The 20,820-nt window shown below is 48.2% G+C and overlaps 3 protein-coding genes across 4 annotated transcripts in view; all 3 read right to left on the bottom strand.

The window, feature by feature from the left end:
• Nucleotides 1-1,575: 1,575 nt before the first annotated feature.
• Nucleotides 1,576-14,596, bottom strand: LOC149470485 (uncharacterized). Its single transcript, XM_089663292.1, has 2 exons — nt 14,473-14,596; nt 1,576-3,776 (listed from the first exon to the last, which is right to left on the bottom strand). The coding sequence occupies exons 1-2, from the start codon at nt 14,534-14,536 to the stop codon at nt 1,861-1,863; spliced, it is 1,980 nt and encodes a 659-aa protein (XP_089519418.1). The 5' UTR covers nt 14,537-14,596; the 3' UTR covers nt 1,576-1,860.
• Nucleotides 14,326-17,833, bottom strand: LOC149470486 (uncharacterized). 2 transcript variants are annotated; one of them, XM_089663317.1, is made up of 6 exons: nt 17,672-17,833; nt 17,350-17,577; nt 17,136-17,233; nt 16,825-17,046; nt 16,346-16,642; nt 14,326-14,927 (listed from the first exon to the last, which is right to left on the bottom strand). In XM_089663317.1, the coding sequence occupies exons 2-6, from the start codon at nt 17,525-17,527 to the stop codon at nt 14,586-14,588; spliced, it is 1,137 nt and encodes a 378-aa protein (XP_089519443.1). In that variant the 5' UTR covers nt 17,528-17,577; nt 17,672-17,833; the 3' UTR covers nt 14,326-14,585. The 2 variants fall into 2 exon arrangements, with proteins under 2 accessions (XP_089519443.1, XP_089519439.1); XM_089663313.1 differs by having other exon boundaries at nt 17,350-17,580.
• A 2,430-nt stretch (nt 17,834-20,263) lies between these two features.
• The window catches only part of LOC149470487 (uncharacterized), a 139,176-nt gene continuing 138,619 nt past the window's right edge, over nt 20,264-20,820 (bottom strand). Inside the window, exon 2 of the transcript XR_016308618.1 lies at nt 20,264-20,497. The gene's annotated coding sequence lies outside the window, so the exon portion shown is untranslated. The remainder of the gene's footprint in view (nt 20,498-20,820) is intronic.

Below are 20,820 nucleotides of genomic sequence, written 5' to 3' on the forward strand. Positions count from 1 at the left end.
ACACACAGGAGACGCCACAGAGTGCTGGCTGTCAGAGGACTCCACACACAGGAGACGCCACCGAGTGTCGGCTGTCAGAGGACTCCACACACAGAGGACTCCACACACAGGAGACGCCACCGAGTGCCGGCTGTCAGAGGACACCACATACAGGAGATGCCACCGAGTGCCGGCTGTCAGAGGACTCCACACAGAGGAGACGCCACCGAGTGCCGGCTGTCAGAGGATTCCACACACAGGAGACGCCACCGAGTGCCAGCTGTCAGAGGACTCCACACACAGGAGACGCCACTGAGTGCCGGCTGTCAGAGGACTCCACACACAGGAGACGCCACCGAGTGCCGGCTGTCAGACGACTCCACACACAGGAGACGCCCACGGACATGCGCCCAGGCACAATAGTAAATCCAGGTCATACAGTCTTTGTGAAGAACTCCCATTTCTGTGTTGTGTTCATCGATGCCAATATTCCTCCCATTCTAAGTCTTGGAGAGCAGCTCTCAGCCTTGGAGAATTAGCTCTCTTAAAGTTGAACGTTTTTATTCTCCCCGTATGTGCTCGCTGTTTACAGCTAACAATAAATGAAATCATGTTATGGTCACGGCTACCCAGATGTTCTGTATATGGACATTCATAATAATCTCTGCATGGTTGGAGATGACCAGGTCCAGCAGAGCATAATTCCTAGTTGGGGCCCCTATGACCAGGTCCAGCAGAGCATCATTCCTAGTTGGGACCTTTTTGACACAGGTCCAGCAGAGCATCATTCCTAGTTGGGGCCTCTATGACCAGGTCCAGCAGAGCATCATTCCTAGTTGGGACCTCTATGACACTGGTCCAGCAGAGCATCATTCCTAGTTGGGGCCTCTATGACACAGGTCCAGCAGAGCATCATTGCTAGTTGGGGTCTCTATGACCAGGTCCAGCAGAGCATCATTCCTAGTTTGGCCCTCTATGACCAGGTCCAGCCGAGCATCATTCCTAGTTGGGGTTGGTTATTATCACTGTCCCCGCCCCTTCCATCTGTGGGAGGAGCGTAGTCTCCACCTCCTCATTAACACTGGGAGGCCTATAACAGACTCCAATGATGACCTTTGTAGTACCGCCCCCCATGTGCAGCTCCACCCATAATACTTCAACCTCATCACACTCTCCATCATCTAGGTCCTCTCACACTCGCTGAGATCACTTCTCACAGAGACAGACTCCACCCCCTTTCCTATTCCAGACAGATTCCACCCCCTTTCCTATTCCAGACTCCACCCCCTTTCCTATTTCCCCGTCACTCCGAAAGAGAACCTAGCCAGGAATATGAATGGCCCAGTCATGTGAGGAATGAAGCCAAGATTCAGCAATACCAATCCAATCCTAGTTCTCTTCATTCACCAAACCTTCCAACTCACCTATTGTGCTGGGCAGACTTCTGGCATTGGGGAACAAACACTTCCATTCACTGACACCTCCTCCATTCACTGACACCTCCTTCATTCACTGACACCTTGTCCATTCCCTGACACCTCGTTCATTGACACCATTCCCTGACACCTTCATCCACTGACACTTTGTTCACACGGATTTTGTGTATTTTTTATTTTCATACAAATGGTACCAATTCCACTGGTTGTAACATGGGAACCTTCTTACCATCTGCCATAGCCCTCCCCCCATCTTTCCCCATTTCGCCCCCCAATAAGGACTGACCCCGGTCTGATCTGTCTACCACGATATAATCCCTGATGTACAGGAAGACAGGACTTCAGTGAGGGACATTTCCACCACAGGACAGGAAAGTGGCTTCTCCCCCGTGTGATATCTCTGATGTTTGTAAAGACTGCGAGTATATGAAAAACATTTCCCGCACTAAGGACAGGAATACGGCTTCCCTCCCGTGTGAGATCTCTGATGTCTGGAAAGATAGATCTTATAGGGAAAACATTTCCCGCACTCAGGACAAGAATATGGCTTCTCTCCTGTGTGAGATCTCTGATGTATGTTAAGTTTGGACTTATAGGAAAAACATTTCCCGCACTCAGGACAGGAATATGGCTTTTCCCTCGTGTGACATCTCTGATGTGTGTAAAGACTAGAATCATCTGAAAAACATTTCCCGCACTCAGGACAGGAAAGTGGCTTCTCCCCCGTGTGAGACCTCTGATGTGTGTGAAGATAGGACTTCTGTGAAAAACATTTCCCGCACTCAGGACAGGAATACGGCTTCTCCTCCGTGTGAGATCTCTGATGTGTGTGAAGATGGGACTTCCGTGAAAAACATTTCCCGCACTCAGGACAGGAATACGGCTTCTCTCCCGTGTGAGATCTCTGATGTCTGGAAAGATAGGACTTATAGGAAAAACATTTCCCACACTCAGGACAGGAATATGGCTTCTCCCCTGTGTGAGACCTCTGATGTACGATAAGTGTTGATTTTGCTATAAAACATTTCCCACAGTCAGCACAGGAATACGGCTTCTCCCCCGTGTGAGACCTCTGATGTGTGAGAAGTGTTGAATTTTCTACAAAACATTTCCCGCACTCAGAACAAGAATACGGCTTTTCCCCCGTGTGAGATCTTATATGCACGTTTAGTTTAGATTTACGTTTGAAACATTTTCCGCACTCAGGACAGGAATAGGGCTTCTCCCCCGTGTGAGATCTTTCATGACTATTAAGATTGTATTTATATTGGAAACATTTCCCACACTCAGGACAGGAATATGGCTTCTCCCCCGTGTGAGATCTTTCATGCAAATTAAGATGGGATTTATAATGGAAACATTTCCCGCACTCAGGACAGGAATACAGCTTCTTCCGCGTGTGAGATCTTATATGCTCCTCAAGAAGGGATTTATATTGGAAACATTTCCCACACTCAGGACAGGAACACGGCTTCTCTTCCATGTGACATCTTATATGCACATTAAGACCGGATTTATGACGGAAACATTTCCCGCACTCAGGACAGGAATGTGGCTTCTCCCCCGTATGAGACATCTGATGTACGGTAAGTGTTTGTTTTGTAGAAAAACATTTCCTGCACTCAGGACAGGAATACGGCTTCTCTCCCGCATGAGATCTCTGATGTCTGGAAAGATAGGACTTATAAGGAAAACATTTCCCACACTCAAGACAGGAATACGGCATCTCCCCCGGGTGAGACCTCTGATGTATGATAAGTGTTGATTTTTCTACAAAACATTTCCCGCACTCAGAACAGGAATACGGCTTCTCCCCCGTGTGAGACCTCTGATGTATGATAAGTGTTGATTTTTCTACAAAACATTTCCCACACTCAGAACAGGAATACGGCTTCTCCCCCGTGTGAGCTCTTATATGCACATTTAGATTAGATTTAAATTTGAAACATTTCCCGCACTCAGGACAGCAATACGGCTTCTCCCCCGTGTGAGATCTTAAATGCACATTTAGTTTAGCTTTAAATTTGAAACATTTCCCGCACTCAGGACAGGAATACGGCTTCTCCCCCGTGTGAGTTCTTATATGATCCTTAAGAACGGATTTATATTGGAAACATTTCCCACACTCAGGACAGGAGAACCTCTTCCCTATTGGAAGGCCGGCCAGGTCCCGCACAGTCTGAGGTTCCTCAGGATATAAAGAATCCGATGGTCCATCTACACTGGGTGGTGCCGGATGGACATTGGAGGGAGCCGGGTTTTCTCTTGGACTATACTGTGTGATGTCCTCATCTTCTACTTTCCAGTCTGGAGACAAAGTGAGACAATCCTCGGAGGTTTTCCCCATCTCCCGGCCATGGACTAAAATACAAAGACAAAGAGGATTACTAGACAGGAGCTGATTGGTTCCCCCAAACCAGGACTCCACCCACATCAGGCAGCTTGGTCTCTGAGGAGCTTACAATTCCACCCTCAAGGGAATTAGGAAATGGCTCCTCTGATCTCCTACCAGGTCATTTCTTTATTCATGGACCTTAGTCAGAGAGGGAGGAAACAACCAGAAGTGTCTTTTATAGGAGGGACAGTGATGAGGGGATTATAGGACGAGAGATGAAGACTGGACTGATCCTGAAGACCACCATCATTGGGGTATTGACTCCTCCCTCATCCTGAAGACCACCATCATTGGGGTATTGACTCCTCCCTCATCCTGACCTTGAAGACCACCATCATTGGGGTATTGACTCCTCTCCCATCCTGAAGACCACCATCATTGGGGTATTGACTCCTCCATCATCCTGAAGACCACCATCATTGGGGTATTGACTCCTCCCTCATCCTGACCCTGAAGACCACCATCATTGGGGTATTGAATCTTCCCTCATCCTGAAGACCACCATCATTGGGGTATTGACTCCTCCCTCATCCTGAAGACCACTATCATTCGTGTATTGACTCCTCCCTCACCCTGACCCTGAAGACCACCATCATTGGGGTATTGACTCCTCCCTCATCCTGAAGACCACCGTCATGGGGGTATGGACCTCTCCACCATCCTGACCCTGAAGACCACCATCATTGGGGTAATGATTCCTCCCCCATCCTGCTCCTGAAGACCACCGTCATTGGGGTATTGACTCCTCCCTGATCCTGAAGACCACCATCATTGGGGTATTGACTCTTCCCTCATCCTGACCCTGAAGACCACCATCATTGGGGTTGTCACAGACTGCCAGTGCCTCTCCCATCCCCCGCCATATCCCTCCACCCCTCCCTTCCTCCTTGTACATTAGAAGGTCTGTGGGGCTTCCATGGACAGGGCTGGGCCAGCCGTTGCCGAGGCAACCTAGCCGCGTCCCACATGATCTTCAAGAGACACAGGAAGCAGCCTTCCCTTTTGTTCCTGACCATGTGGGTAGAATCATCCTGCTCCCAGAAAGATGTTGGGAGGCTCGGGTGAGAGGGACCGAGCCTCCCCAGCCATCCCCCCTGCGCACTCTGCAGACCCCCAAAAGGTCAGGACTGCAGCCCTCTACAATACCCCAGGGTTGGGAGTCTCCACAGCTCTGCCTGAGCCTTCTCCTCAAAGGTCAGACCCCACAACTGAGACCCTGCCAGTCTGTAAGCCTGTCTACTGAGCACCCTTGCACCCTTCCTGCTGCTGAGTGCCCTGGGAGCTGTGGCTGAGGGACCCTGTACACTATCCATGGCTGCGTGTCCCTGGAGGCTGTCTGCTGCTGAGTGCCCTGGGAGCTGCTGCTGTCTGCTGATCGCTGGTTGTCCCTGGAACGCTGACCGCTGGTCGTCCCTGTCTGGAGCCGCCTGCCGCTGAGGGTCTACAAGCTGCTTACCGTGAGTGTCCTGAACTGTTCCTGTTGTGCGCACTGACCACCCGTGTCCTGAACTGTTCCTGCTGTGCGCACTGACCACCCGTGTCCTGAACTGTTCCTGCTGTGCGCACTGACCACCCGTGTCCTGAACTGTTCCTGCTGTGCGCACTGACCACCCGTGTCCTGAACTGTTCCTGTTGTGCGCACTGACCACCCGTGTCCTGAACTGTTCCTGCTGTGCGCACTGACCACCCGTGTCCTGAACAGTTCCTGCTGTGCGCACTGACCACCCGTGTCCTGAACTGTTCCTGCTGTGCGCACTGACCACCCGTGTCCTGAACTGTTCCTGCTGTGCGCACTGACCACCCGTGTCCTGAACTGTTCCTGTTGTGCGCACTGACCACCCGTGTCCTGAACTGTTCCTGCTGTGCGCACTGACCACCCGTGTCCTGAACTGTTCCTGCTGTGCGCACTGACCACCCGTGTCCTGAACTGTTCCTGCTGTGCGCACTGACCACCCGTGTCCTGAACTGTTCCTGTTGTGCGCACTGACCACCCGTGTCCTGAACTGTTCCTGTTGTGCGCACTGACCACCCGTGTCCTGAACTGTTCCTGTTGTGCGCACTGACCACCCGTGTCCTGAACAGTTCCTGCTGTGCGCACTGACCACCCGTGTCCTGAACTGTTCCTGTTGTGCGCACTGACCACCCGTGTCCTGAACTGTTCCTGCTGTGCGCACTGACCACCCGTGTCCTGAACTGTTCCTGTTGTGTGCACCGACCACCCATGTTCTGAACTGTCCCCGATGTGTGCACCGACCACCCGTGTTCCAAACCGCCCCGCTGTGTGTGCACTGATCACCCATGTCCTGGTGGCATGCCCAGAGTATAGCTACCTGTGGTGCCCCTGAGTGCTTGAGCCATCGCTACCTGTTGAGTCCCTGTGAACCCAATGACCCTAGAAAGCTGGGTGGGAGCTGTGCTGTGGCCAGCCTCCACAGCTAGAGTCCCGTTGAGTCCCCGAGGCCCCTGCCCAGTGGTAGGTTGCCGCCTGTTGCCTGAAGCCCCTGCCCAGTAGTAGGTTGCCGTCTGTTGCCCGAGACCCCTGTCCAGTGGTAGGTTGCCGTCTGTTGCCCGAGTCTCCTGCCCAGTGGTAGGTTGCCGCATGTTGCCCGAGGCCCCTGCCCAGTGGTAGGTTGCCGCCTGTTGCCCGAGGCCCCTGCCCAGTGGTAGGTTGCCATCTGTTGCCCGAGTCTTCTGCCCAGTGGTAGGTTGCCGCCTGTTGCCCGAGGCCCCTGCCCAGTGGTAGGTTGCCATCTGTTGCCCGAGGCCCCTGCCCAGTGGTAGGTTGCCATCTGTTGCCCGAGTCCCCTGCCCAGTGGTAGGTTGCCGTCTGTTGCCCGAGTCCCCTGCCCAGTGGTAGGTTGCCGTCTGTTGCCCGAGTCTTCTGCCCAGTGGTAGGTTGCCGTCTGTTGCCCGAGTCCCCTGCCCAGTGGTAGGTTCCCACCTGTTGCCCGAGTCTCCAATCCGCTGTCCAATCACGGAGGGAGCTCGGTTGAGGCCCCAAGTCGAGGGGGGGAGATTGCCTGCCTGTCGCTGAATACCCCCCCCCCCCCCCCCGTGCCTGGAATAGTCCCTGGTTTGCGCACACATCACGCTTCCTGCCATTTCCCTGTTGAGTGTCTGTCAATTTGTTGCTTCAATAAAGTTTGTGTGTTCCCCATCTTCTCCGTGTGCTCTGTTCTGCCTACGCTTCTGTTACAGGGGTATTGACTCCTCCCCCATCCTGAAGACCACCCTCATTGTGGTATTGACTCTTCCCTCATCCTGACCCTGATGACCACCATCATTGGGATATTGAGTCCTCCCTCATCCTGAAGACCACCATCACTGGGGTATTGACTCCTCCCTCATCCTGACCCTGAAGACTACAATCATTGGGGTATTGACTCCTCCCTCATCCTGAAGACCACCATCATTGGGATATTGGCTCCTCCCTCATCCTGACCCTGAAGACCACCATCACTGGGGTATTGACTCCTCCCTCATCCTGACCCTGATGACCACCATCATTGGGATATTGACTCCTCCCTCATCCTGAAGACCACCATCACTGGGGTATTGGCTCCTCCCTCATCCTGACCCTGAAGACCACCATCATTGGGGTATTTGCTCCTCCCTCATCCTGACCCTGAAGACCACCATCATTGGGGTATTGACTACTCCCTCATCCTGAAAACCACCATCATTGGGGTATTGATTCCTCCCTCATCCTGAAGACCACCCTCATTGGGGTATTGACTCCTCCCTCATTATCACTTTATGGTTGGAGGATGTTATCACATTATTATCACCATGTAAAAGTCTGTGCTCCAATCACATCATCCGATATAAAATGTCCAGCTGGGAGGAAATGGGGGGAACAAAAGAGTATCCAGATTATGTGTATATATAGCAGTGGGGGGAGGGGGAGAGCAGGGGTCAGGAGTATATAATGTACAACACGGAGTATATAGCGCAGGGGTCAGGAGGATGGAATGTACAACATAGAGTATATAGTGCAGGGGTCAGGAGTATGTAATGTACAACACAGAGTATATAGTGCAGGGGTCAGGAGTATGTAATGTACAACATGGAGTATATAGTGCAGGGGTCAGGAGTATGGAATGTACAACATAGAGTATATAGTGCAGGGGTCAGGAGGATGTAATGTACAACATGGAGTATATAGTGCAGGGGTCAGGAGTATGGAATGTACAACATGGAGTATATAGTGCAGGGGTCAGGAGTATGGAATGTACAACATAGAGTATATAGTGCAGGGGTCAGGAGGATGTAATGTACAACATGGAGTATATAGTGCAGGGGTCAGCAGTATGTAATGTACAACATAGAGTATATAGTGCAAGGGTCAGGAGTATGTAATGTACAACACGGAGTATATAGCGCAGGGGTTAGGAGTATGTAATGTACAACACGGAATATATAGCGCAGGGGTCAGGAGTATGTAATGTACAACACGGAGTATATAGCGCAGGGGTCAGGAGTATGTAATGTACAACACGGAGTATATAGTGCAGGGGTCAGGAGTATGTAATGTACAACACGGAGTATATAGCGCAGGGGTCAGGAGTATGTAATGTACAACACGGAGTATATAGCGCAGGGGTCAGGAGTATGTAATGTACAACACGGAGTATATAGCGCAGGGGTCAGGAGTATGTAATGTACAACACGGAGTATATAGTGCAGGGGTCAGGAGTATGTAATGTACAACACGGAGTATATAGTGCAGGGGTCAGGAGTATGTAATGTACAACACGGAGTATATAGTGCAGGGGTCAGGAGTATGGAATGTACAAGTTATATAGTATAAGGGTCAGGACTCTCAGTATTAGTATTCTGTAATCAGTGGAAGCTGACAGAGGGGAGGCGGGGGACGTAGTATACTTGGACAGAGGGGTGGCGGTGGACGTGGCATACCCGGACAGAGGGGTGGCGGGGGACGTGGCATACCCGGACAGAGGGGTGGCGGTGGACGTGGTATACTTGGACACAGTTCCCCACACACGGCTAATGTGTAAGGTAAAGTCTATGGGCTGGAAAAATCCGAATATAAATGAAAACTGGCTGAAAGATCGTATTCAGAGAGTAGTGGTTAATGATTCATACTCTGCATGGTCTGGGGGTGTCAGTGGTGTACCCCAAGGGTCAGTGTTATTAGTGGGGTACCCCAAGGCTCAGTGTCGGGACCCTTACTTATTAATATATTTATGCTGCACTCCCCACAACCTCACTAACACCCCCTTCCCTCTCTCTGACCACAACCTGATCACCTTCTCTATCTCCTCGTCCTCCAACGCCTACCCCTCCAAATGTCACACTACTACCAGCCGTAACCTCCGCAACCTTAACCCTGCCCCCCTCCACTCTGCAGCTGATCAACTCCATGACAGCATCCTCCCCCTGTCCTGCCCCGACTTGGCTATGACTGCCTACAACAATGCGCTCTCAACAGCCCTTGACTCACTAGCCCCTTTAACCACACGCAACATCAGACCCCGACTGCTCCAGCCCTGGCAGACTGATCACACCAAAACCCTCAAACGACACAGTCGTGCCCTGGAGCGACTATGGTGCAAAACCAAATCCCAACAAGCCTTCACCCGCTACAAATCTGCCTTCCACACCTACACCTCCTCCCTCCACGCAGCCAAACAAGCCTACTTCCTGACCCTCATCAAGGCCTTCTCCTCCAATCCTCGCCGACTCTTCTCCACCTTCAACTCTCTACTCTCGCCACCCCCACCTCCACCCAGCACCTCACTCACTGCCCTTGAGATTGCCAATCACTTCAAAAACAAGATTGACACAATTCGCAAGGACATTTCCACAACTCACACGCCCTCTCAACCCGTCCCCTCTCACACAGCTACCCCCTCATCCCCCCTCCCCCTCAACATAACCCACAGGGACTTCGTCGCTGCTCAAACTCTCTCCAACCCCCTTCACCCTCACACAGCTACCCCCTCATCACCCCTCTCCCATGGCCCCACCACTGCTCTGACCCCCACTTCCACCCCACCCTACATTCCTCATACTGAAGCTCCCCCAACACTCCGACTCTTTGACCTTATTACCATCAAGGAAGCCTCCAAGATCCTCTCTGATGCCCGCCTCACCACCTGCCCCCTCGACCCTATCCCCTCACAACTCCTATGACCTCCCTCCCCCTCCATCCTACGCTCCCTCACCCACATCTTTAATCTCTCCCTCTCCTCCGGCACTTTCCCCTCCCCTCTGAAACATGCACACATCACCCCCATACTTAAAAAGCCCTCCCTGGACCCCAATGACCCGAACAACCTCAGACCCATCTCCCATTTACATCTAAACTCCTCGAGCGCCTAGTCTACACCCGCCTATGCTCTCACCTCAACGACAACAACCTCCTCGATCCCCTACAGTCTGGCTTCTGTCCCCTACACTCCACCGAAACTGCCTTACTCAAACTCTCCAACGACCTGCTAACCTCCAAAGCTAATGGCCATTATTCAGTGCTCCTACTCCTTGACCTCTCTGCGGCCTTCGACACAGTTGACCACCCCCTCCTCCTCAAAATACTACACTCCCTCAGCCTCAGAGATTCTGCTCTCTCCTGGCTCTCATCCTACCTGTCACAACGCTCTTTCAGCGTTACCTATAATGCTACCACCTCCCCCTCACTCCCCCTCTCTGTTGGGGTCCCTCAAGGCTCCGTCCTTGGGCCCCTTCTCTTCTCCATCTACACCTCCTCCCTTGGCCAACTCATACACTCTCATGGCTTTAACTACCACCTCTATGCCGACGACACACAAATCTATCTCTCAACCCCCCACCTCACCCCCTCAGTCTCCGCCCGAATCACACACCTACTGAGCGACATATCAGATTGGATGTCGCTCCACTTCCTTAAACTGAATCTCTCCAAAACCGAGTTTCTTGTCTCCCCCCAGCCCGAACCCCACCCCCCATTGACTTCTCCATCACATCCAACAACGCTACCATCAAACCCGCCCTGCAGGCCAGAGTACTTGGTGTCATTCTGGACTCCAACCTATCCTTCCAGCCCCAAGTCCAATCTTTAACAAATTCGTGCAGACTCCACCTCCGCAACATGCAGACTCCACCTCCGCAACAAGCAGACTCCGCCTCCGCAACAAGCAGACTCCACCGCCGCAACATCGCCAAAATCCACACGTTCCTAACCCCAGAAACCACTAAACAGCTCATCCACTCCCTCCTCACTGGCCTGCCTCGCCGCTGGCTATCCCTGCTTCAGTCCATCCTGAATACGGCTGCCAGACTCATCCACCTTTCCAACCGCTCCATCTCCGCCACCCCCCTCTGCCAATCCCTCCACTTGCCTCCACCCCCCTCTGCCAATCCCTCCACTTGCCTCCACCCCCCTCTGCCAATCCCTCCACTTGCCTCCACCCCCCTCTGCCAATCCCTCCACTTGCCTCCACCCCCCTCTGCCAATCCCTCCACTGGCTTCCGATTGCGCAACGGATCAAATTCAAAATCCTAACACTGACGTACAAAGCTGTCCACCATACTGCCCCGAACTACATCACCGACCTAATAACCAAGTACCGCCCAACACGCACACTCCGCTCCTCACAAGACCTCCTTCTCTCTAGTTCCCTAGTCTCCTCCTCCCATGCCCGCCTCCAGGACTTCTCCAGGGTGTCACCCATCCTCTGGAACTCCCTGCCCCAACCCATCAGATTATCACCTACTCTTCTCTCCTTTAGGCGCACCCTGAAAACCCATCTCTTCAGGGAAGCCTACCCCACCCCCTGCTAACTTGCCGACCTCCTCCACTCTTCCTACCACTCCATCCCCCTCAGCTATCTCCTCCTGTGCCACCATGCCCTCCCTCCTAGATTGTAAGCTCGAAAGAGCAGGGCCCTCGATCCCCTCATGTATCACATTGTATTGGTATTGTTCTGTCACATGTTCTGTCCCCCTCTGTAATGTACAGAGCTGAGCAAACTATTGGCGCTTTATAAATACTGTATAATAATAATAAACAATATAGGGTCTGATATTAAAAATCCCAATACATAAGGGGGGATATGATCTCCATGTATAATACATAAGGGGGGATATGATCTCCATGTATAATACATAAGGGGGGATATGATCTCCATGTATAATACATAAGGGGGGATATGATCTCCATGTATAATACATAAGGGGGGGGATATGATCTCCATGTATAATACATAAGGGGGGATATGATCTCCATGTATAATACATAAGGCGGGATATGATCACCATGTATAATACATAAGGGGGGATATAATCTCCATGTATAATACATAAGGGGGGATATGATCTCCATGTATAATACATACGGGGGGATATGATCTCCATGTATAATACATAAGGGGGGATATGATCTCCATGTATAATACATAACGGGGGGATATGATCTCCATGTATAATACATAAGGGGGGATATGATCTCCATGTATAATACATAAGGGGGGGATATGATCTCCATGTATAATACATAAGGGGGGGATATGATCTCCATGTATAATACATAAGGGGGATATGATCTCCATGTATAATACATAAGGGGGGATATGATCTCCAGGTATAATACATAAGGGGGGGATATGATCTCCATGTATAATACATAAGGGGGATATGATCTCCATGTATAATACATAAGGGGGGATATGATCTCCATGTATAATACATAAGGGGGGGATATGATCCCCATGTATAATACATAAGGGGGGATATGATCTCCATGTATAATACATAAGGGGGATATGATCTCCATGTATAATACATAAGGGGGATATGATCTCCATGTATAATACATAAGGGGGGGATATGATCTCCATGTATAATACATAAGGGGGATATGATCTCCATGTATATTACATAAGGGGGGATATGATCTCCATGTATATTACATAAGGGGGGATATGATCTCCATGTATAATACATAAGGGGGGATATGATCACCATGTATAATACATAAGGGGGATATGATTTCCATGTATAATACATAAGGGGGGATATGATCTCCATGTATAATACATAAGGGGGGGATATGATCTCCATGTATAATACATAAGGGGGGATATGATCTCCATGTATAATACATAAGGGGGGGGGATATGATCTCCATGTATAATACATAAGGGGGGATATGATCACCATGTATAATACATAAGGGGGGATATGATCACCATGTATAATACATAAGGGGGGATATGATCTCCATGTATAATACATAAGGGGGGGATATGATCTCCATGTATAATACATAAGGGGGGATATGATCTCCATGTATAATACATAAGGGGGGGATATGATCTCCATGTATAATACATAAGGGGGATATGATCTCCATGTATAATACATAAGGGGGGGGATATGATCTCCATGTATAATACATAAGGGGGATATGATCTCCATGTATAATACATAAGGGGGGGATATGATCTCCATGTATAATACATAAGGGGGGGATATGATCCCCATGTATAATACATAAGGGGGGATATGATCTCCATGTATAATACATAAGGGGGGATATGATCTCCATGTATAATACATAAGGGGGGATATGATCTCCATGTATAATACATAAGGGGGATATGATCTCCATGTATAATACATAAGGGGGGATATGATCTCCATGTATAATACATAAGGGGGGATATGATCTCCATGTATAATACATAAGGGGGGATATGATCTCCATGTATAATACATAAGGGGGGATATGATCTCCATGTATAATACATAAGGGGGATATGATCTCCATGTATAATACATAAGAGGGAATATGATCTCCATGTATAATACATAAGGGGGGATCCATTCAGTGTCCTGCACCCCCGTCTGCCAATCCCTCCACTGACCTCCATTCAGTGTCCTCGACCCCCCTCTGCCAATCCCTCCACTGGCCTCCACCCCCCTCTGTCATTCCCTCGACTGGCCTCCATTCAGTGTCCTCCACCCCCTCTGCCAATCCCTCCACTGACCTCCACCCCCCTCTTTCATTCTCACCACTGACCTCCACCCCCCTCTGCCAATCCCTCCACTGGCCTCCATTCAGTGTCCTGCACCCCCCTCTGCCAATCCCTCCACTGACCTCCATTCAGTGTCCTCCACCCCCTCTGCCAATCCCTCCACCCATCTCTGCCAATCCCTCCCCTGACCTCCACTCCTCTCTGCCAATCCCTCCATCCCCCTCTGCCAATCCCTACACTGGCCTCCACCCCTCTCTGCCAATTCCTCCACTGACCTCCACCCCCCTCTTGTCATTCCCTCCACTGGCCTCCACTCCCCTCTATGATTACAGCACGTCCACCATGTGAATGACAACCTTTCTATGACCCGTGTGATCTAATACATACAACATGGCATTGAACGTTTGTAGGTCACATGACTCCGCATGGGATGGAAGGAACCACTTTGGAGGCGGTAATGCGCCAATCAGCCGCCATTTTTTCTGAGTTCCAGTATTTCAGGTTTACAATCCACGCTTTTATTGAAGTGAGTCGCAGATATAATCCAGATACGTTTACCGGATCAATCGGGATGGCATTGTTTCTTCTGATGTATTACAGGCTGATATCACCCCGCCCCCGCCCTACTCTGGACCAATCAGTGAGCAGTATGGGTGGAGGAATGGATTTGGTGTTCATGACCCACCTGTGCTGATCTCTGTAGGAGTGTCCTCCTCTATAAATGTCCCCGTTATTCCATCCTCCTCCATAGACTGCTGATCATCCCTCACATACGCCTCTTCTTCTTCTGATTTCACCTCAAATTCTATATCGATTGGATCTCCACTCTACATCAAGAGAAGGAGAGGAAATATCATCTGGAAGATAGAAGGTCACAGAAACGCCACACATTGTCTGTATGAATCCATGTTCTAGATGCTCCATCCCACCAACCTTGCAATGGTGAGGGATGGTGTGACCTTCCTGTGTGGAATCCCGGGAATACAGAGGACGGGGACATCTCTCTGGTGGGTTCCTGGTATTAGGTGGCTCCATCATCTCCTTGTGTCCTTCTGAAAACTCCTCCATCACTCCATACTCCTCATCCTCCTCTTTATACTCTTCTTTACCATCAATATTCTCATCCCCGAGGATTCCACTCTGAGAGATATAATAAAACATTCATTGTAACAAACATGCTGTGTATAAATCCCACCTACCAATAATTGTCATCATCTACCCCATTATCATCTCACGTGTGGACTACTGCAACTGCCTCCTCACCGGCCGACCTCATCACCGGCCTCCCGCACCACCGGCCAAACTCCTCACCGGCCATCCCTCCTCACCGGCCAACCTCCTCACCGGCCTCCCCCCTCACCGGCCGACCTCCTCACCGGCTATCCTGAACTCAGCGGCCAGCCCCTCCTCACCGGCCTCCCGCACCACCGGCCATCCCTCCTCACCGGCCTCCCCCCTCACCGGCCTCCCGCACCACCTACCATCCCTCCTCACTGGCCATCCCGCACCACCGGCCTCCCTCCTCACCAGCTATCCCTCCTCACCGGCCTCCCCTCCGCACCGGCCAGCCCTCCGCACCGGCCTTCCCTCCGCACCGACTATTCCCGCTTCAGTCTATCCTGAACTCAGCGGCCAGACTCATCCACCTCACCAACCGCTCTGCCACCCCCCTCTGTCATTCCCTCCACTGGCCTCCACTCAGTGTCCTCCACCCCCGTCATTCCCTCCACTCAGTGTCCTCCACCCCTCTCTGTCATTCCCTCCACTGGCCCCCATTGAGTGTCCTCTAAACCCCCTTGTCATTCCCTCCACTGGCCTCCATTCAGTGTCCTCCACCCCCTCTCTGTCAATCCCTTCAAAGGCCTCCACCCCCCTCAGCCAATCCCTCCACTGGCCTCCATTCAGTGTCCTCCACCCCCCTCAGCCAATCCCTCCACTGGCCTCCATTCAGTATCCTCCACCCCCCTCTGTCATTCCCTCCACTGACCTCCATTCAGTGTCCTCCAACCCCCTCTGTCATTCCCTCCACTGGCTCCAGATTGCCCAACTCATTAAATTCAACCTCCTAACATTGACATACAAAGCCATTCATAACTCCGCCCCAAACTACCTCACCGACCTGATACACAAATACCACCCAACCCGTACTCTTCGCTCCTCACAAGACCTCCTACTTTCTAGCTACCTGGTCTCCTCCTCCCACTCCCGACTCCAGGACTTCCCCCATCCTCTGGAACTCACTACCCCAATCCATCAGACTGTCACCTACCCTCCTTACCTTCAGGCGCACCCTGAAAACCCATCTCTTCAGGGAAGCCTACCCCACCCTCACCTAACAGCCGATCTCCTCCACTCCTCCTACCACTCCATCCCCCACAGCCACTTTCTCCTGTACCTCTACCCCCTCCCTTCTAGATTGTAAGCTCCAAGGATCAGGGCCCTCGCACCCCTCGTGTATTGTATTGTTACTGTATTGTCTCATGTTCTGTCCCCACTATAATGTACAGCGCTGAGCACACCTTCTGCCGCTATATAAATACTGTATAATAATAATCTACCTGATGATGGTGAGGGATGGTGTGACCTTCCTGTGTGGAATCCCGGGAATACAGAGGATGGGGACATCTCTCTGGTGGGTTCCCATGACTGGATCCATCTACCTGATGATGGTGAGGGATGGTGTGACCTTCCTGTGTGGAATCCCAGGAATACAGAGGACGGGGACATCTCTCTGGTGGGTTCCTGGTATTAGTTGGCTCCATCATATCCTTGTGTCTTTCTGAAAACTCCTCCATCACTCCATACTCCTCTTTATACTCTTCTTTAACAATATTATCATCCCCGAGGATTCCACTCTAAACGTTCAAAAAGAAATTCAATGTAACAAACACCCTTGAGGAACAATCACTAATAGTTATAATTTATACACATCTACCTGAGGATGGTGAGGGATGGTGTGACCTACCTGTGTGGAATTCTGGGAATACAGAGGACGGGGACATCTCTCTGGTGGGTTCCCATAACTTGATCCACCTACCTGATGATGGTGAGGGATGGTGTGACCTTCCTGTGTGGAATCCCGGGAATACAGAGGACGGGGACATCTCTCTGGTAGATTCCTGTAGCTGGATGACTCCACCATGGTGTCCTGGTACAGATCTTGGTGTCCTTCTGGAATCTCTGACTCCTCCATCCCCCCATCCTCCTCCTCTTTTATCTCTTCTTTAACTTCAACTTCAGGATCTCTCAGGTTTCCACTCTGAATATATAATAAAAATGACATCAATGGTAACAATGCAGATAATTTACAGATCCTAATGATGCTATCAGTGATTGTTCCTCATCTACCTGATGATGGTGAGGGATGGTGTGACCTTCCTGTGTGGAATCCCGGGAATACAGAGGACGGGGACATCTCTCTGGTGGGTTCCCATGACTGGATCCATCTGTAGGAAACACACACACTGACTGAATCCATTGTTTCTATGTGTTTATCAGATGATGGGGGATCTAGGTGGATCCTCCCTACTGCTCTCTCCTTTACAATAAAGTCTCCTCTTACCCGGTGATGTGAGGGGCGGCTGATTGTCCATCATGACGTCCTTGTAGAGGTCCTTGTGTCCTCTCTGGTGGTCCTCCATCATGACATCCTTGTAGAGGTCCTTCTGTCCTCTCTGGTGGTCCTCCATTATGAAGTCCTTGTAGAGGTCCTTGTGTCCTCTCTGGTGGTCCTCCATCATGACTTACTTGTAGAGGTCCTTGTGTCCTTCTAAATTTTGATGTGTATCATCTGCTGGAAATAAAAGACGTCACATGACTATGGAGGAAGAGGACGGACATGACGGGGGGTTACTGGGTGTAAATAGAACACAACATCTTATTACCTCCTCTGCTGCTACTTTCTGCAATGTCTCCGATCTCCTTCACACCGCATGGCACAGTCTGTCTTTATTCCACATCACTTCCTGTCTGTTCCTGACATCATTTCCTGTCTGTTCCTGACATCACTTCCTGTCTGTTCCTGACATCACTTCCTGTCTGAATTCCATAGAGAAGTCCTGTCTGGTTAGCAGAAATGAGATCACCATCTTGTGGAGTTCAGAGGAACTGCAGCCCCGAGAAATGTCCCCTAATACCCATTCCTGCATTGTATTACCTTACAAAGATATCAGGGAGGAGCCAAAATAACTAATAAAAAGTAAGAAACAATAAACCTAACTCTTATGTAACCAACTGTTTAACAAATATATTTTACTACAGATAGAAAAGTCTTATAAACACAGAACACAAGATAAAAACAAAAGATATACAGAATAAATAAATAAATCCCTTGGCAACTAATCTTGCTTTGTATCTATGGATGTTTCCTTCTGCATCATATTTCACTTTAAAAGTCCATTTGCTTCCGATGGTTTTGTGACCGGGAGGGAGTTCTGTTAGTGACCAAGTTTTATTTTCTTGAAGTGATTTCATTTCTTCTTCAGCTGCTTTTCTCCACTGATCGGCTTCCCTTCTCGGCAAAGTTTCTATGTCTTCCCAGGATGTTGGCTCCCGTGTTTGATGTGTTTTAGCAGCGTATGATAACCTGCGGGGTGGTATCCCTTTTGTCATTCGAGAGGATCTTCTGATTTCTTGTTGTTCAGTGGGTTCTATTGGCTCGTTGATTGTAAGTTCCACTTCTTCTTGTTCTGGCTCTTGTCCTGCTTCGCATGGGTCAGTGTCTCTTGCCGATTCAGCGCGTAAATCCTCTCCACATTTTTCAAGAATTGTATTATCTGGTGCTTCACTTTCATCAAAATAAACACTGCGGCTTACTGTGACCTTGTTGGTCTTTGGACAAAGGATTCTATATCCCTTACTCTGCTCACTGTAGCCAACCAGAATGCCTTCTATGGCTTTGTTCTCCAACTTGGAGCATTTCTGACTTGGAATGTGGGCATATGCTTTACAGCCAAACACTCTGATATGTTGTTGGATTTTTAGACACGTATAATACTTCTTCTAGTGTCTTGAGGCGATTATGAATGAAAGAGCCATTGAAATAAAAAATGAAGTGTGATTTTATTCTATCACACAATGGTGTAAAATAGACAATGTAAAGCGTATCATGAACAGTTCCATGTAGATAAAACTACTGTAAAAATGACAAGCAAAAGTTCAAAGAAAGAGTCACCATTATCTGTCATGGCTGTTCTGTCCTTCATGTCCTTGTCCTTCATGCTGTCCTTCTAGACTTTGTAAAGAAGCCGGAAGTAGACGGAAATGATGATCTAGCAGCTGTTGCAGCTTCTCAGACGTGTGTATGCAAGAGTCATGTAGCGTGTAAGTGTGTGTGTGTGAGAGAGTCTCTCTTGTCCGATGTCTCATGGTCTTTTAAGAGGCAAATGTACGTCATAGTTAGTGATCTTAATACCTTCTATGGAAATTATTACTGCTTAGCAAAGCCATTTCATATAAGGAAGGGATGCTATACATATGATGTTTGATGGACAGGAACATATGAATGCTGATGTAAATAATATTATAAGCTAATGACGTAAAGAATAATATAGCTTAAGAACATATCAATGTATAATCACTAATCTATATATGTATCAGTGTTAGAGACGTATACTAAATACACACAGATACTATTAAAATACATAATGTAATAGTAAGTCACTTCTAATAACCTCGACATAACTACCAGATACTTTATGCCTAAATATAGTATACTCAACCTAACTTGTATATCTTTTGGTCTCAGCTATAATTGAAGAATAGTAAATACTACCATTTGTCAATAGAGCACTTACACATATTAATATTAATTATGACTAATCATAAAAACCAAATATTTTGCAAGCTTGCCATCAATATAAGTGCCGAATCATAATTTAGATTTAACATATCCCCCTTATTATGATTAGTCTAAAATTAATGATCAATCAATTCACACTTCATTCATGTCCCATACACACCGTCTTATACCAAATGATCGTACATATTCTTCATAACTGGACCAATCAAAAATAACTTTCCTTCAGAACTCTATACCTTATCTTCAGTTTCTCTTCCTAAAAATTCGTAATCATAATGTTAATTGATATATGATAATAGTAATAATAATAATAATAAAAATAATAATTAAATGATGTAATAATAATTAATGTAGTATATTTCCATATTTGTATAATATTTTAACTCTCCGGAAATATACTTTCCATTCTAAAATGTGTCATAAGTTTCTATTACTCCTATAAGAGTAATATATTTCTTAAATCTTTTGACAAAAGATATTATAATAACTGGAATAACTCTATGAAGTTTTAACCAAAAAATATTCTGTATATGAATATGTAAAAAATAAAAAATAATAATAATAATATTAATATAATCCCAATATGGATGTAAGTATCGGAATAAAAGGATCATTAAAATGTATATGTGACCTATAACAATATTTTCAATAATAAATGATGTTATCACTAATAATAAATAGATTTCCTCTTGATGAATCTTTTCTTCATGCAATGTCTATAAAATATCTTCTTTAAGTTCTGTAAAGTAGAAACATTTTTGTTGAACGTGATAAATCAGTCACAAGTGTGAAGTATTGAGCTCTTGTTCAATCTTCTTCCCATATGAAGATCTCTTCTTTAACGTCCAAATTCCTTCACGTTGGCTTGTAGGAGATTGTTACGCTTCATATTTGATTTTAGATGCCATTTCTGTAAAGAAATGCAGTATCATTACTTTGGCACAAACATTACATTATTCTTACACCTTTTTTCAACAAATATGAAAGATTATGGAACAATCAGTGTATGAGTTTGAAACACATATTGTGAAGTATCATTACTTCCTATTTCCTTTTACAGAAAACTTCTATACAGTCATGGCCGAAATTGTTGGCACCCTTGATATTTTTCCTGAAAATCAAGTATTTCACACAAAAAAGGTATTGCATTAACACATGTTTTGCTATACACATGTTTATTCCCTTTGTATGTATTGGAACAAATATAAAACAGAGGCAGAAAAGCAAATATGA

This window comes from Staurois parvus, unplaced genomic scaffold, assembly GCF_062004578.1.
Source record: "Staurois parvus isolate SC_StPar_1 unplaced genomic scaffold, SC_StPar_1.0 ptg000042l, whole genome shotgun sequence".
NCBI lineage: Eukaryota > Metazoa > Chordata > Amphibia > Anura > Ranidae > Staurois > Staurois parvus.

Excerpts from the sequence above, each read along its gene's own strand:
- LOC149470485 (XM_089663292.1), bottom strand. The coding sequence starts at position 14,536 with ATGGAGGAGGATGGAATAACGGGGACATTTATAGAGGAGGACACTCCT. Across the intron at positions 3,777-14,472 it reads TCCTACAGAGATCAGCACAG|TCCATGGCCGGGAGATGGGG; the intron begins GTGGGTCATGAA and ends TTTGTATTTTAG.
- LOC149470486 (XM_089663317.1), bottom strand. The coding sequence starts at position 17,527 with ATGATGGAGGACCACCAGAGAGGACACAAGGACCTCTACAAGGACTTC. Across the intron at positions 17,234-17,349 it reads GCCGCCCCTCACATCACCGG|ATGGATCCAGTCATGGGAAC; the intron begins GTAAGAGGAGAC and ends TGTTTCCTACAG. Across the intron at positions 14,928-16,345 it reads CCATCCCTCACCATCATCAG|AGTGGAATCCTCGGGGATGA; the intron begins GTAGATTATTAT and ends TATATCTCTCAG.